This window comes from Stegodyphus dumicola, chromosome 1 (genome assembly GCF_044657685.1).
Source record: "Stegodyphus dumicola isolate Sdum_Otavi_A_Nest chromosome 1, ASM4465768v1".
NCBI classification, from domain to species: domain Eukaryota; kingdom Metazoa; phylum Arthropoda; class Arachnida; order Araneae; family Eresidae; genus Stegodyphus; species Stegodyphus dumicola.
Genome location: NC_140768.1, coordinates 253,218,406 through 253,236,338, shown reverse-complemented (window position 1 = coordinate 253,236,338; position 17,933 = coordinate 253,218,406). Strand labels below are relative to the sequence as shown.

The 17,933-nt window shown below is 32.0% G+C and overlaps 1 protein-coding gene across 1 annotated transcript in view; it reads right to left on the bottom strand.

Annotated features, from left to right (window-relative positions):
* LOC118196122 (cytochrome P450 4V2-like) overlaps window positions 1-5,220 on the bottom strand; it is a 43,229-nt gene extending 38,009 nt beyond the window's left edge. The window contains exons 1-2 of the mRNA XM_035367523.2: window positions 5,159-5,220; window positions 1,195-1,385 (exon numbers count right to left, since the gene is read on the bottom strand). Coding sequence (XP_035223414.2) covers window positions 1,195-1,385; window positions 5,159-5,220 — 253 coding nt within the window. The remainder of the gene's footprint in view (window positions 1-1,194; window positions 1,386-5,158) is intronic.
* Between the last annotated feature and the right edge of the window lie 12,713 nt (window positions 5,221-17,933).

Here is a 17,933-nt window from a genome sequence, read left to right as displayed (position 1 = left end):
TAGAAATTATTCTCAGTTACAATTTTGAACCTGTTTTTTTCATAAAATTCTAAGCCTTATGAAATATGAATTTTGGAACGCAGAATAAGATTTTGAGCATGTTCGAGCTTTGCTCCTTCGTTTGGGCTAGTAACACGTTTTTTTTTTTTTTTTTTTTTTTTTTTTTTTTTTTTTTTTTTTTGGTGAAGAGGGAACTTGCAAAGCTGCTGCATCTTCAGTCTTCTGGGTGCATTGACCATCTTGAGGAAATCTTGATGGTGGTCTGTTGGCTAAACAGATAATCGTCTGGAGCATGCAATTTAATTTGTCTGTTGGTTGTGATGTGGGTGGTGATGACGATGGTCTGTTGGCCAGGGACCGAATACTATCTTATGACTCCTAATATATCTATCTCTTTCTCAGTGGGAATGCTAGTTCAGTTGAATGCGATCAAGTCACCACAATTACTCCAGAGAAGTCTTGAAAATTTCAAATAATTACCACAGCAATGTAATTTTCTGCCACGCATGCGGTGAATTTTTTTTTGTAAATTTGCTATTTTTTGTAATCTAATGTTAGTTATTCTTAAATTTTCGTTGTATTTTATATTTTATCTGCGTTACCATCAAGTAAATTTTTAGTTTAGTTTTTGTTCCTTCAAAGCCGAAACCCAGACTATTTAGATAAACGAAATCAGCTACAGACATTAAGATAGTACGAAAATTAGTTACCAGCTTAATATCAGAACCGCTTTTGAATGAGTGAGAGAAAGTGTTAGATGACAATTAGGCATTGCATTTCTTCTCTCCTTTCCGTTTACAGATCATCTTTTATTTCGTAAAAGTAAAAATAAGATACTTAATTTATTTTATTACTTGTGATTTGAGTTTAATATTAATCATTTTCTGAACGATGTTTTTCAAAATAATTTTATTATGAAATAATCCGTCTATGTATAACTTATTGAAAGGAAGATATACTAAGCATTTTGAAATATATTTTTAGAAATAATAAAAAATACTGATAGAGTACAAAACTTGACTTTTGACAAAACCCTCTTGACTAAAGATTCTGATTTAGAGAAAATCGCTTGTAGGATCACAGAACTCTAACACTCCGCTGTCTAAACAGTTAATAAAGAGAATTATGCGTTTGAAAATTTAGTTTCAAGAAAGTTTTCAATTTGACTATTTAATACATAGACACTGTTTTTACCACATATAATATCAAGTGTGCATAAAGTCACGGGCATGATAACATCAGTCCATGGTTTTTTTGTCTCCTCTTCTAGAAGCTTCACGAATATTTGCGACTGCTCGTTGAAGACGGACAAGAAATCCTTCAAGATGTCAAAATGGAAAGAGGGTGTCAATAACCTGCGACGAGATTTCCACTTTGGGCCGCAACTACAATGGGAATAAAATACAGGCATTACATGCTATCAGTGTATGTAATGTATAATTTAATATTTGACTCTATTTACACTTATATGTTTTTGAAGTGCAAAATTTACAGAAGCAATAGTGTTGATGCAGGAATTAAAATTATTATGAAGATTCGTAGATTTAATTTCACAGGCAGGAAATCAGTCTTTAAAGCTGTCAAATTTCAAAATGAATAATCAATTAAAGTAACTTTAATTTCCAATACCTGAGAAGTCCTGTAGAGAGAACCCAGTAACGACCAGTCTGTGAAACCAGTAACGATTGTGGTACAAGACCTTAATTATGAAATAACAAAATAAGAATTTCGCGAGAATATAATTTTCTATTGTTAATTATTTTAAGTTATGAACTTCGTGTATAAAAAAGGGAATTAAAAGCAGACAAGCTTGGAATGTTTTTGAATTTAAAAAAAAGAAAGTGTATCAGAAATGCACCCTAATCGCCTTTCGGATATAATGCGACGGGGGGTCTCACTAAAAAATCTAAAAATATTATGTTTTCCAAACTGGTCTTTTAATGATTCATGCTCTTGATGTTATATGAGAAAACATTCAAGATAGCAGAAAGGCTAACTTCCACATAGCCTTTAGCGCCTTCAAAATCTATGGTAGCTGGATGTTAAACAAGCATCCTATTCTCTGAAACTTCAGATTTAATTCTATACTTGAAGCTAATTGACCAGAACATGACAGTTGCTTGTGCTGAAGATGTTACTTTTCTTGTGAAAGTTCACACAAGTGGAAAACATGGGCACAACAATCTGTGCACAATTTCATGATGTCTGCAAAAATCTTAAATTAGAAATCTACACCGAAACATCTGCGACTCTCCTTATCATCAAGCAAAGAACAAACTCTACTAGGCATTCCTGAATTAAATTACAAAACAGTATACCAAATGAAATACCTTGATCTGATGTGGGATCAAGGTCTCTCTTGGATTCCACTTATAAAAAAACAAAATAAAATTAATGGAGGAAAACAAGGCAGAGTTAGGGAATGAATTAGAGGCAGAAACTCTACACACAGAAAATATTATATACCGCAGTTGTTGAAAAATAGCACTAGACGCCGCTACAATTTGATCGCAATCAATGGTAAAGAGGAAACAGAAATATCTTCTGATGTTCCAACATCCATTCGCAATTATTTGTGCAATTCATACAGAACAACAGGAAAAAACGCTGTTTTCGTATTGGTAGATTTGATCCTTTTCCATATAACAGCAGAGGCAGTTCATACAAGAATTATACATCTCAGAACGTTAATGCACAATATTATTTACATTCTCTTACAGTGTGAACATCAAGACGCGATTCTGCAGATACATCTAGAATGAAAAGTAAAAGAAACGCAAGTTACGATTAAAAAGAACAGCAGCAAATAACCGCAGCTGTCGTACTAGCAGGTCTGATTCCCTTCCACATAAGAGCAGAACAAGAGGCAGTTTATACAAGATACTGCCTCCTGTTCTGTTCTTGGCTGCTTATAATATTAATGGCTTTGCGTCACATTCTAAGTTGTGGCTTTGCGTCACAACTTAGAATGTGACGCAAAGCCATTAATATTATAAATGTCAAGGCAATATTCTGCAGATACATCTAGATTGAAAAATAGAAGGCATGCCAATTACGGAAGAACGGAAGGAATTATACTATAAAGAACGGAAGGAATTATACTATAAAGAGAACGCACTGTCTTCTATCTACGTGTAATTAGGGTTTCTAATGGGGTCGATGAAATTTTAAAGCGGATCAATGATGATCGAGGGGTCTAAAGCCAAATATGATGGCAATGGATTGGCATGATCAAGATTCCACTGATTGCAAAAAATGTAATAATAAAATTGGCAGTTAATTGCTTATTGATATAAACGTTTTGGTACACAGTTACGTTGAGTTTTGGAATTTAAAAGTCATTCGAGAAAAGATCCCAGAAGATCCCAAAATTATGGTTACTACCGGACTAGCATTATGGACCTTTCCTTCTTCTTACTTGATTGAAGCTCAAGTTAATAACTTATTAAGAAAACAAGAAATAGATTTAATATTTCGAACGAAGTGATTTAATAATTAAGTTTAGATAATTTTAAGCCAAATATTAAAAAATTTCTTCATTACATGACATCAAGCACATCATATTAAATAAAATCAAACTGATTTGGTTTGATAGATTTGATTATGTGTCTGAAAATTTGTCTATATAAGTAAAATTAACGATAATAATAATACTAAAAACAATTAAACATTAGTCTAATAGGCAATTTTTTTCAAAATTTTTGTTCATATTCTTAAACTAATTATTATTTTGCGCAATTATTTGTATTATGATTATGTTGTATGTTATATATATTATAGAGCAGTGGTCTCAACCTGACAGCCCACGGCCCGTATGCGTCCCCCAAAGCAATTTCATGCGGCCCTCGAATATATTTCCTGTAAGTTAATTAGCATTATTATAACAAGAAAAAGGTTAAGTATTTAATGATTTTGAGTCGAATTTTACATTAATTTTATTACCAAAAAAGAACGTGAGTATCTCTTCGGAAAATCTGGAGATGGAGCTAATTCATCTACGCTGTGATATAAATTTTATGCAGAGATTTGAAGATACAAATTTGATTAACTTTTATTAGCACTTTTTAAAAGGTAACTATAATCATTAACGATTTTTTTTTCAGTAACAATAAGCATTTTGTTTGGGAGTGGGAATATTTTTTCCCATAGTTAAAACTTAATAAGCCTGTTAAAAGAACCAGACTGCCGATGCTTATCTACAATTGGCAATGAAGATATTTTCGAGTAATTTAAGATTACAAACTCATGCGAGTTAAACTAGTGGAATAATTCAGAGTTGTTCAGTTCTTAGAAAGACAGCGACATGCTCTTGATGAAGAGGAGCCTGTACCTGTTTACCTTGAAAATAGATAGAGTCTTGAGTATAACCTATGCCAAACACAAGGTTGTCGCTTGCTAATTTCATCGTTTATATTAGTTAATTGTGTAGGGATCCCTACTTTTCATTTGAATGACGACAAAGTCATTGAAACAAAGTTTCTATAAATATTTTCATTTTTAACGGAAAAAAAATTAATGTTATTTTAAAAAAGATAACTTTTTTTTTTTTTTTTTTTTTTTTTTTTTACCTTTAAATGCAAAATTGCAATTATTGCTTCATTATGCATTCGAAAATAATTAAGATAATACAAATAAAAACCCAAATTTTAAATCTATATGTTACCGGGATTATGTGAAACTTAAACATTATTTATACAGAATATCTAGGCACCCTATGAATGAAAGATCTCACATTTGAGTTTCTCTGTATTTCTGATAAATAAGAATACTATATATTACATACAGTGTTTAGAACTTAATACTTTCCTGCAATAGTGATGCTATCTTTGGAACTTCCAAATTTATGATAAAAATAGTTAATAATCATAAAAGAAATTAAAACATAATTTATCACAGTTTACACTACGAACAATTTTTTAAATTTATATAATCTGTGATGCTTTTAAGGAAATAAAAAGAAAAAGTTAGAAAGGCTGCAGATATCTAATTTCAATGATATTTTTAAGGAATCATTGCGTGATTTCATGCAATTAAGTATTAGGACGCCCAGTAATAGTTGGAAGTTTGTAGTTCGAATTCCAACGAAAGCGCAATTGCTACTACCCAATTGTCATTTTAAAAGACCCTAATGTCTTTACAAGTTAATTGCAGTAATTACCTGGTTAAAAGTCCAGTTCCCAACCAAGGATGAAGCCAGTTGTAAACAAAACTTTTCTTCATCAATTTTGTACCAGATAATAAATCCTAAAATTAGAGATTGAATTAAAAATGATAATACATCTATAAGATTCTTTAAAAGAAATCTCAAAAGACGAAAATGATATACTTATTTAAAAGCAATTAAAAATATTAAAAAAATTAAACTATAAAAGTTAAGAAATGAACTGTAGTAATACATTGAACTTGATGAAATTCTTGCAATAATGAACATACTATGACGTATCCTTTGGCTGCGCACAAAAATGAGAAAAACAAAGTGGAGAAAGTTCCATGCACTAATTTGCAATTCTTACAGAATGTAAATTAAATTTATATCATTTAAAAGCTATATAACATTCAGAATATGAACAATACTGAAACGTGGGCGAAAGGAAATAGTTTATGTTCAGAGCAAATCTTTATTGTATTCTCGGTATGCCTCAAAAGTAACACAGTTGAGTAAATATTTTATTTTTATTCAACATGTGTGTCATAACAGCTTATGACCTTCAAAGTAGACACTTTATGCTATCTAATGAAGTAATTTCAACGTTGCTGCCTCTTAAAAAAAACACAGTGTAAGAAAAGATTTCAGCTGCTCCGTATTAATCCGTATAAAGATTTCAGCTGCAACGGCCTGATAAACTTCAGATAACTTTCCCAAAATGATGCACATTGAGCTGAGTTTCGAGCTTGAGGAAAAAAAAAATACTACACAGATGCTGATGCAGAATTACTGGAAATATAAATTCGAGAGGATCTGTTATGATGATTTTGCGGTCAAAAATTTCTCCATAGGCAGTGATATTTTATCTTGCGATTTTCATCTTGAAGAGCATATTGGTAATTTCATGACGGACGTGCAAAATTCTTTTTCCTGTATGTGCCACATTGTTCTTGAAGTTTAAGGAGGTTCTACACACTATCTGTCTTCAGTGATTTCTGTTTTGTTCGATAAAAACCCCTGCTATTTGAAGACAAGGACTGAAGCCCAAATAGAATTGCCATGAGCTTTTATCAATACCAGCTAAACTTCTGAACCAGGTATGACATAAAACTGTTATGTCGCGAATTTCAATTATTAATATGTGTTTTAAGTTATTATTATTCTAATATTTTTATTTGTATTCATGTGTATTTTAATCTGGAAAAAAAGTATTCTTAAGCTCTTAAGGTTTTATTTAACTCATTATTCTTGAGTTGGAATTGTGACAAAGGCGAGAGACGGTTGCGAGGACACACATCTGGTTTATGGCCTTTTCCAACAATGGAGGCAGTAGGGCATATGTGTCGCCCTTTTTAGCTAATGCGTGTGAAACGGAAATCGTTCGTCTTGTCGCTTTGTTAAAGTTTGAAGTTTTGCGAACTACAAGACAGTGGGAGGTGTACTAAGTTAGATAATTGGATGCCCGTAAAAGCTAGTTTCACTTGTTAGTTTGGGGGGGTCTACTTCTTTTTCTCACGTTATGTGTGCAGATGTTTCTCGGATTTCATTGTCAGATAATCTGGTGTTTGATTCGTCATGGGTGTGTCATTTTCTCAATTTAGATAACATAAAATTCCGGGATTGGTAAGATATAATTTTATGATTTTTTTGAAAGCCTATGAACTCACAGAGGCGGAGAAACCGAGATTTCCTGGGTGCTTGCACCAGGCTAGAGATCATTCTGTTTCCTGATTTTTAAAGCTAAGAGTAAGAAGAAAACGAGTGGCGAGGGCTTGACCCCTTTGCGGGTCTCGCTTTCGCGAATACCGTGTACCAGCGGGCGGCGGTCTTGAATTTCTGTCGGCTTTCAGCTGATGAGAATTTTGCTCGAGTTGAGACTAAGTGCTTATGCAAAATATAGCTTTGCTGCTGCTTTGTTATATTTTCCCAAGAACTTTAATTTGACATTCTCGAGGTTACCTTAATACAGATTTTGTTGTAGCGTTAGCGTTCCTCATTTAAAAGCAGTTGGACTAGCTGTTGAACTATCTAAAACTCCCGATTAATCCGTCGATGATGGCATTCTCGATCTCTTCGAATGGTCAACGAAATGAGTAGAACGATCTGTTGAACTATCTAAAACTCCGTATATTAATATAGTAATGATACTATATTAATATACGTGTGGTACAACCGCCTACTTTGTGAGTTATGTAATGTTAAAAAAATTAGTACACCTAACTTGAGTATAAGATTTAAAATTATATATATGTTAATTTACCTCTTAAGGTTAATTTGTAGGGGACTGATCAGTTTACCTAGTTATCATATGATTGAATATTCTAGAAATTAATAAATGTGTTTGATATGTATTTTATGTTTCATTTGTTTAATTTAGTGTAATTTTCTGTGGTCTGTCATGTCCCTCCATTTGTTGAGCCGGGAGGCTTTTAAGAAACATGGAGTTTTATTGAATTGAGTTATTGATATTTCCTTTAGCATAGGTTACTCACAACGCAAACCTAAAAGTTAAATTGTACTACCACTATACGATTGATTGATAGATATGATATACGATTGATTTGATTGATTGATAGATTCGATATACGAATGTTTATAAGAATGTCGAAATGATATATGAATATTATGAATTAGATTTTGAATGTTTTGAATTTTTTTTTTTTCTTGTAAATTTATCCGGCACTACAGTCAGCAAAGTTATCAGTTAAGTTAAAGTTATAATAGAATAAGATATTAAAACACCAAACATAAATATTTAGATATAACAATGGTGCCGTGACCTCGCGACTGGCAGACCACTAGAATAATTTTTGTGTATATTATTTAAGTATTATTTTATATTTGATTCTATTTTGTTTTTATGTGTATGAATATTACATTTTGATATAAATGATGAAATTTTTGCGCTCACCTAGATGTTTGATCCCTGTATCCTTTAGTTTAAAGTTTTTGGTGAGAATTGCATTTGTGTTAATGTTTTGATTTTGCTAATTGCACTTTGAATAATTGCTTTGTAGATTTCTAATTTTAATTAATTGATTTAATGTCAGAGCAGTATTTTTTGTGTTCGAGAAATAGTAATTTTTTTTTAACTTCTTGAAGTGTGTTAATAGATTTTATGGAATTTGTGCCTAATAGAATTGAGTTAAAAGTTTGATTTTTGAATTTATTTTGGAAAATTCTGAAATGTTTGTTTCTTAAAGTTAATTTTGGTTAGATTTGTAAAGTTGCGCGGGACCAGTGATAGTTTACTTAGGGATTGATTGAATTTTTTTTTGGAAGTTAGTTTTCAGCTGGAGTGAAGTTTCTTGTTTAGCTTTTCTGAGTTTGAGTAATTGAATTTCTACCTAGTTGTGAATTTTGTGAACATTTATTGCTGTCTGAGAAATGTCTGAAAACAGTAGAATAGAGAGTTTTGCGTTTTACAGCAAATTTTGAATTGTGAAATTTGGAAAAACAAAGATTTTTTTTGAAAAGGTAAAGTTGGTTTTGTTTGGAATTGTGGTAATGTAGTTAAAAGGTATTATTTTTGCTCTTTACTCTTACTGTTGGCTTTTCAAGTAGTTTTAATGGTAGTTTCATAGTGAGGTTACTTGTGAGTGGTCTAACATTGGTTTTAACAGTGATTTTGTTTTGGTTTGTCAATTTTTGAGCTTAATAGCTTATTGTTTTGATTTTGACTTGAGGCTTAGTGTATTTTAAGGAGTTTTGTTTTGAAGGAGTTTTGTTTTGAAGTGATTTAAGGAGAAGTATAGAATTGAGATTTGTGGATTTTGAGTTTTGAGATTTTGAGTTTGAGATTTTTTTTGTGTAAACACTTCCCTCTTGTTTGCTTTTGAAATTTTGTGCCTGCAGTTTTGTAGTTTTGTTGTGAAGTAGTCATGCTTACGATTGCTACCTAGAGTGCAATGCATACTCTTCTTCTTCTTTAATTAATCTCCAGGATCTAGACTTTGAGAACATTGGTGCAGCATTGTTTTCTTTAAAAATTGTGCCAAACCCTTTTGTTGGACACTTTCTTGTTTACGTGTAAATTCTGTGTGTGTGTAACCTGCTTCAATTCTGTTTTGTTGGATTCATTTTGGCTATTTTCTGAATTTAATTTTTTTTGGTTTGAGCTTGAATTGCTTATGAATTTGATTTTTTTTTGAAGAGTTAGTTTTGTTTTCTTGAAAGAATAGTTAAAGGTTTTTCTCAGTATTTTCAACTGGTTTGGCCTAGGAGTTGTCTGTATTTGTGTGAATTTCTTTTAGTTTCGGTTTCGAGTTCTTGACACAATAGTGTTTTGCTTTTAAGGATTTTTCGGCTGGTCCGAAATTTTAATTTCCTTGTCTCAAGTAAGTTTATCTTAATTTATTTTTCCCTTTTGCTTCTAGATGCGCTCTAGATTCTTTCGGCTTAATTTTATTTTGGTCAAGTTCTCTTTTCCGTTCCTAGGGGTGTTCTCCGTTTGTTTCGACTTTGGTTCAGTTCGGTGTTTAATTCATTTATGATTTTTTTTGTCACTGTTGGTTAACTGGAAATTTAAAGTGTATTTTGTTTCCCCTCACTAGTGATTTTTTTTGTTTGTGTAATTTTATTAACTGGTTTTGCAAATGGATTTTTTTTATGACACATCACTCCGGTTGCTATTTAATTGGTTATATGAGTTGCATTTAGATTTTGAATTTAATTTGTTAAACTTAATGCTTTGTAAGTAAATTTAAATTTTTTTTATCACTTCTCTCCGTGACAACTAGTTTTGAATGGATTATTTGTATGGCACCTAACTTGGTACTATTTTGAAATGCTGTTTTGTTTTGAAAAAAAAAATTTGATGCTCAAAATTTTTTTCCCTGGTGCATGGGGGAATATGTTATGTCGCGAATTTCAATTATTAATATGTGTTTTAAGTTATTATTATTCTAATATTTTTATTTGTATTCATGTGTATTTTAATCTGGAAAAAAGTATTCTTAAGCTCTTAAGGTTTTATTTAACTCATTATTCGAGTTGGAATTGTGACAAAGGCGAGAGACGGTTACGAGGACACACATGTGGTTTATGGCCTTTTCCAACAATGGAGGCAGTAGGGCATATGTGTCGCCCTTTTTAGCTAATGCGTGTGAAACGGAAATCGTTCGTCTTGTCGCTTTGTTAAAGTTTGAAGTTTTGCGAACTTCAAGACAGTGGGAGGTGTACTAAGTTAGATAATTGGATGCCCGTAAAAGCTAGTTTCACTTGTTAGTTGGGGGGTCTACTTCTTTTTCTCACGTTATGTGTGCAGATGTTTCTCGGATTTCATTGCCAGATTTTCTGGTGTTTGATTCGTCATGGGTGTGTCATTTTTTTCAATTTAGATAACATAAAATTCCGGGATTGGTAAGATATAATTTTATGATTTTTTTGAAAGCCTATGAACTCACAGAGGCGGAGAATCCGAGATTTCCTGTGTGCTTGCACCAGGCTAGAGATCATTCTGTTTCCTGATTTTTCAAGCTACGAGTAAGAAGAAAACGAGTGGCGGGGGCTTGACCCCTTTGCGGGTCTTGCTCTCGCGAATGCCGTGTACCAGCGGGCGGCGGTCTTGAATTTCTGTCGGCTTTCAGCTGATGAGAATTTTGCTCGAGATGAGACTAAGTGCTTATGCAAAATATAGCTTTGCTGCTGCTTCGTTATATTTTCCCAAGAACTTTAATTTGACATTCTCGAGGTTACCTTAATACAGATTTTGTTGTAGCGTTAGCGTTCCTGATTTAAAAGCAGTTGGACTAGCTGTTGAACTATCTAAAACTCCGTATTAATCCATCGATGATGGCATTCTCGATCTCTTCGAATGGTCAACGAAATGAGTAGAACGATCTGTTGAACTATCTAAAACTCCGTATTAATCCGTCGATGATGGCATTCTCGATCTCTTCGAATGGTGAACGAAATGAGTAGGACGATCTGTTGAACTCTCTAAAACTCCGTATTAATCCGTCGATGATGGCATTCTCGATCTCTTCGAATGGTCAACGCAATGAGTAGGACGATCTGTTGAACTATCAGCACTCCATATTAATCAGTCGATGATGGCATAGGAGTTGAGTGTATGAACTTCACCCTGTGAGTGAATTTTTTTTCTGTCTTTTGTAATTAAATTGTAGCCGAGTAATGATACTATATTAATATACGTGTGGTACAACCGCCTAAATTGTGAGTTATGTAATGTTAAAAAAAATAGTACACCTAACTTGAGTATAAGATTTAAAATTATATATATGTTAATTTACCTCTTAAGGTTAATTTGTAGGGGACTGATCAGTTTACCTAGTTATCGTATGTTTGAATATTCTAGAAATTAATAAATGTGTTTGATATGTGTTTTATGTTTCATTTGTTTAATTTAGTGTAATTTACTGTGGTCTGTCATGTCCCTCCATTTGTTGAGCCGGGAGGCTTTTAAGAAACATGGAGTTTAATTGAATTTGGAGTTCTTAATATTTCCTTTAGCATAGGTTACTCACAACGCAAACCTAAAAGTTAAATTGTACTACCACTATACGATTGATTGATAGATATGATATACGATTGATTTGATTGATTGATAGATTCGATATACGAATGTTTATAAGAATGTCGAAATGTTATATGAATATTATGAATTAGATTTTGAATGTTTTTGATTTATTTGATTTTTTTTTTTTTTTTTGTAAATTTATCCGTCACTACAGTCAGCAAAGTTATCAGTTAAGTTAAAGTTATAATGGAATAAGGTATTAAAACACCAATCATAAATATTTAGATATAACAAAAATTTCACGCGTTATGTTACTTGAGACTTCTCTGCATTTTTGCTTGTAAAAGAAACGCTAAAAGTACTATGCAAATGCTAATATACAGACTATTATACAGTAAAATCTCTCGTAACTAGCATCCAGTTAACAAGTATTATCAAAATAAGGGCATCTTTGAAGATCTAAATTTTAAATCTGTGATTTAGACCTGTGAAATAAAAAAATATTTTATGAGCTAATAATCTGAAGACTTAAATGTAGAAAACTTTTGTGTTATCCCGCTGCCGCCCCGGTAACAAATCTTATCCAATCAATAGATCAAGAATTTTGTAAAGTTCTCATGTTAATTAACCAATTGTCATGATTTTGATTTTGATTTTACATTTCCGTATTACTCACCAGAATGCAAATTGTTTAAGCTGAGGATTTTGGATTTGAGACATTCGGAGTTTCTGGCACTGGCGTAGCTTTTAGACCTTTGATAAGTCTATCTAAAAGATAAATACCCTAGTCTTTGCATTCTTTCGCGGCCGATTGCTTTAAACGTATGCCACAGTAAAGTTAGTTCAGCCAGCTTAAAGCTTAATTTATTGCCTGTGTAGTCTTAGAATACTTTCATCAGTGTTTAAATTTAAGTAGCTGTCATTGATTAAATTAGAATAGTAGTTTATTTGTCGCACAAGTCGTGCCTTTTCCGCTAAAAGTTGTATTTAACACGAAGGTTGTTTAAACCTTCGCAAGTCTTTGTCATACTATTTCAGACATAACGATAACCCGCTACTTGTCTAGTAAGGGCAGTTGTTAAAAGTTAAACTACCGATATTTTTTTGTATACATCTGTGTGTAAATTTTGAAAGAACTCTAAAGGTAGTGTGTATGATTTTTACAAATAATTCTCATTGAAAGATGATATATTTACTTAATCTCTTGCCTGGAAAGATATAAAGAACATTACTTTATGTCGCTGTTGGTGTTAATTGTGGTCTATGATCATGTTCTTAGATGACGAACTGAGTGACGAAAATTCTCTTGGTTTTAAAACGTATTAGACGCCCGTATTCACCTTGATTTGATATGTTCAGAGCTTAAGGTTAGTGCTAGTGAAAAGGACGTGCAATCGTGAGTGGATGTAGACCTTCTCAGTATGATGATATAACGATCGACATGTACTTTGAAAGGAGAAAGACGACGATTAGAGGAGGTGGATGAAGATAACACGCAGAGGCAAAAAAGTTATATGAAAAGAAGCTGAGCGAAGGTTTCAAACTTTCATGAGCTTTGTACAGCACTGTTTAATATGAAATTTCATTGCATACACAGTGAATATTTAAAGCTCTGGTGACAATCTTCTAAACAAGCAGATATTCGAAGCTATATATTATCACTCTAAGAAACTGTTAAACTTCATATATTAATATATACGGTTATTTTAAAATGTTGTTTAATCTCGTAGTTCTGAAATATAAAATCATGTCTATGTGTTTTAATTTAAAATAATCTGTGAGATTTTATACACCATTTACTTTATATCGGTCGATAGATAAAAAAGTATGGCTAACGGATTTCACATGCTACGATATCCCGAAATACAAACAAGGAAATTCTAGAGATATGCGTTCAGTTAATTCGTAGAAATCTCTTATCTGGATCTAGCGAGGTGCCGTTTCTGTGTTAATAGAGATTCTGCTATACTGTGTGAACTGTTCTACTCTACTGCCAGTCCACTTGTCATAACCTCTATCTTATTGCTTTCCTAGTCTGCAAAAGAGACTAGATCACTTCCAATAATCCAGGCACACATGGTGCACAAAATACTCTACACAGTTGATTGAGTAACATTTTTCTTCCCTTTAAAGGAACTTAAAATATAAACATTTATAACGCATTTACATTTATAACACAAGTTAGATACCTCGTTTAAAAATACGAGATATATGTTTCAATGAAATCGTATGCAAATACATCATCACTTTGGAAAATATGTAGCACACATTGAAATGCATCATGAGTTGATAATCCTGTGAAGAAATTGGTTTGTTGTTTGACAATCTTTTGAAACCTTGTGATTTTTCTGAAGAGATTAGTTGTTTGTGTATTTGAGTAAGGCAAAGTATAAACCAGTTATCTGATTAAAGCCAAGAATGCCTCTGAAGATAAGATACGTTCACGGAAGATAAGACACTTTAATCTTATCACAAAGAAGGAACTATGTCAGATATATAATATGATGAAAGGAACAATGAATTGAGTCGGACTCATCCTGAGCTTGGTTTAGAATGCATTTCTCAAAATAACATTTAAATGAATATTAAGTGAAAAAGGTAAACATTTTAAGAAAAAAAAAAAAAAAAGGGAATGGCAGATCGTAGCAGAAACTCAAATTAGAACTTAACAGCCGACGCAAGGCTAATGAGTAATGGAGACGAGTACTGGAGATATCTACATATATTGGGCTGAGATATCTTTCTCTATCTGAGATGTCATAGAGTGCAGTGCTCGCCTATACGGGCGGTCGCCTAAGGTTCAGAATTTTATGACGCGCAAAAATGTTAAAAAATTAATTTAAATAACGTTCACAGTGCTAATAGCATATCAAAAATTGTGACAGAAGCTTATTCAGCCTGCATCTCAAAATTGTCTTTGTCCGACAAAGTTTGATATAACGATGATATTACACATTTAGTTACACATCACTCCCCTTCGCGTATTTTTCACCCCAATGATTTTAATCATATGATGTAGAAATTTCAGATTTATCTTAACAATGTAAAATGTAAGCACAAACAGAAAATTCATTTCTGTAAGTAAAAATATTATTGAAGTTGATAGGTCCTTTAAAATATATAGTTTAATAATTTTATTGTGTCTTTATGTGTGCTTTTAATGAATTCGCAAGTAAATACGGTATATTAAAATGCATACACATTTATCATAGCCAACAACGAAAATAATATTACTGAGTGGTTCTGTTTTAAGAAGTCCCTTTTTACTTCCTTGTTCGAAGTAAAGGAAATATTGCAGTCACGAAAAATTTCGGGTATCATATTTCAATGAAAATATCCATTTTGACCACTATTAAATGCAATTTAACGATGTTTGTGCGTTACATCTGTACGTAAGTCCAGAAAAAAAGACTCTTTTCCCCCAAATGAATTACGAAGCTTATTTAAAATGGATTCAGAAGAGAATTTTTTCTTGGCGTCTGTTATTATACTTACGTATGTATGTATTTCGCATAACTAAGAAATGAGTAGCCTCAGAACGTCGAAATTTTATATGTAGGACTGCTATAACATATAGTTGTGCCCCTCCTATTTTGGTTGCCAGTCGGCTTCACCAAAAGTTTATAAATATATATACACCCACTCTACTACTCGGCCCCACGAGTTCAGTTTTTTGTATTCTAATATGTTAGGAAACTGTGTATTTTTTGCATTAAAAATGATTCAATTATGTTATTCTTATCTTCCAGTAAGGTTTTTATGGCTTTAGTTAATCTGCATGCAATAATTGTAGAATTATCAACAATTTAAAAGTCCTTTAAGTGCGGTTACGCCTATTTTTTTAGCATAGCAGCTATATTTGCTTACATTTGAAACTTAGCAGAATAGTTAATTAAGTATTTCTGCACCTTCTTACCTTGTCTTTGCTGAGTGGGACCAGAAAGAAACTTTTAGTTTGTGCATCGAAAAACTTGCCTTCTTTTCTGCTGACCGAATTGGTTGTTTTTGCATAAAAACTGCAATTTTATCTGTATTTGGTGTTTTATGTTTTTCTATATCTTTCAATTTTTTAATGAAGATATTTTGAGTTTTTATGTAATTTTGCCTTACCGCGAAGTGAGAACTGAATTAATTGAATGAGAAATATATCTGTAATGAAATTTGAGGAAATAAGTTTAAAAGAAATGCAGGAAAAAGGCGTATAATTTAATATTCTGTACAAGGAAGACATGTGGTGTACACATCACATGTTTTTATTTAGTTATGTTGATAAGTTTTACATGTAAGTAGTAATTTTAAAATTTGCCCATTATTTGAAACTTTTTTTAAGTTATGCTGCAGTATTTAATTCCGTTCTTAAAGTTTCTCTCATTTTCCTTTTAATGTCTGAATAACTAAATAATTTAAAGATTCAATTTAATAGATTTTTCACTTTATTCACCCTTTTATTTTATGGTTCAGTTTACCAATTCACTTTCGAAAAATTGTATAATTAAGTTATACATTTGCCTTAATTTCTTATTATGCTGGCATCATGAGAACTTAACAAATCTTATTTAATGCAAATTAAAAGTATATGATAAACATATATACTTGTGTTTCTTCCTTAAATAGTTAAATTCTTCAATATATTCAAGTTGCATATTAATACTGCTAATCTTAACAATCCGAAAAAAGATTCGTCCGTTGTTCTACAATTTCCTCCTAGTTTACCTTCACATCTTTTGCTATTGACAAAAATTAATCACTTTATTACACTGCAAGATTGCTGCCCAGACGGTATAATGGATAGGGGATCCTACTGCGATACTGAAGGCCCCGGGCTTGAATCCCGGAAATGGCATGGCTGTAATTGTCCGTCTCATAAGAGTTAACCATGGAGGCAGGAAGTTAGATGGAATGGCCCTAAACCGGTTTACCCATACCCTGCTTTGAAGCACTGGCGATCCCTTCTTTGGTGACTAAAACATTGAATAATTTACCGTTGAGTTCAATGGGTTTTGACACGATCGTGTGTAAATATTTTGTAATTACGTCGTAAATATGCATATAAATGTATATATTTTCTTTTCCTACAATACTTCAGAGTCCTAAGCATATGAAAAGAATACATTTTTAAATAACATTTCATTCTGAACGGAATTAAATGCTACACTTTTCACAGAACAGGTTGCTCAAAATGGTTTAATTTGAAATATTTTCACATGTTTTTGTTAATTACATTAGAAAAAAAATTGTTTATTACTTTCTTAAATACGCATCTCATAGAATTTGCTTTACAATACCTTTTAACAGATTGCTTTCCAGTACGAACAATTCTTGCTTTAATAGTTTTATAACGTATTTGTCAATAGTATGTCAATTTATGTTTGCAATTCAATGTTAAGGTTATTTTATATTTAAATAATATTTATAATCATTATAAATTTAGATACATTTAATAATTAGATTTCTTCACAGTAACTTTCACAGTTATTTATGAATGAATAAATCCTTCATTTCAAATACATTTATAAATAATTTAATAAATATTTACGTATTTTGTTAAAGGCAGATACATGCTTTTTGGAAGCACATGCATAAATACCCATACATATTTCATATTTTTCATTTCCTGCATGTGGAAATCTTTAATTTCTGTGCATTCACTATATTTTTCGAGTAAAGTAATTGACACTAATTTTAAAAAGTATATGTTACAATAATATGTGGATGTGAAAAAAATTAATTTTATTTAAAACATTTTGGCGTCTGGACAATTTTAAAGGTACGGTGAGGTATTTTTCATTCTTTAAGCATAGCGTTTTTACTAAAATCTATATAGTTCAACAGCTTAGAATTTTATAAAACAAATTCATAATCAAAGTCGCTATTGTTAGCTATAGGAAAAAAAAAAAAAAAAAAAAAAAAAAAAAAAAAAAAAAAAGATGTGATTTTTGCGTAAATGTCGCTAAACAATACAAATTGCTATTACCTATTATACTAGGAATGTTTCTTTTATGCGGAAGTGTCCCGTTTTTAAATCTGATGGAACTGTCGTGTGTCGAAATACTATCAGACCGCTGTTAAGCGAGCTTCTGAATGTAAACAAAAAACACCCCATCTGGTGACCGAAGCTTCGGAGCAGTGCTTCACTTCTAATGCCGATTTGGCCACCCCTTCCTTTCTTACCTCGATGGAGTTAACGGTGACCCACCTATTTTGTGCTTCCAAGTGGCCATTACTTCTGGCCTTAGTATCAGGTTCTGTGTTCCTCCTTACTTGCTTTGGGAACATTAAATGACCTGACTCGGAACAGATAGCTTA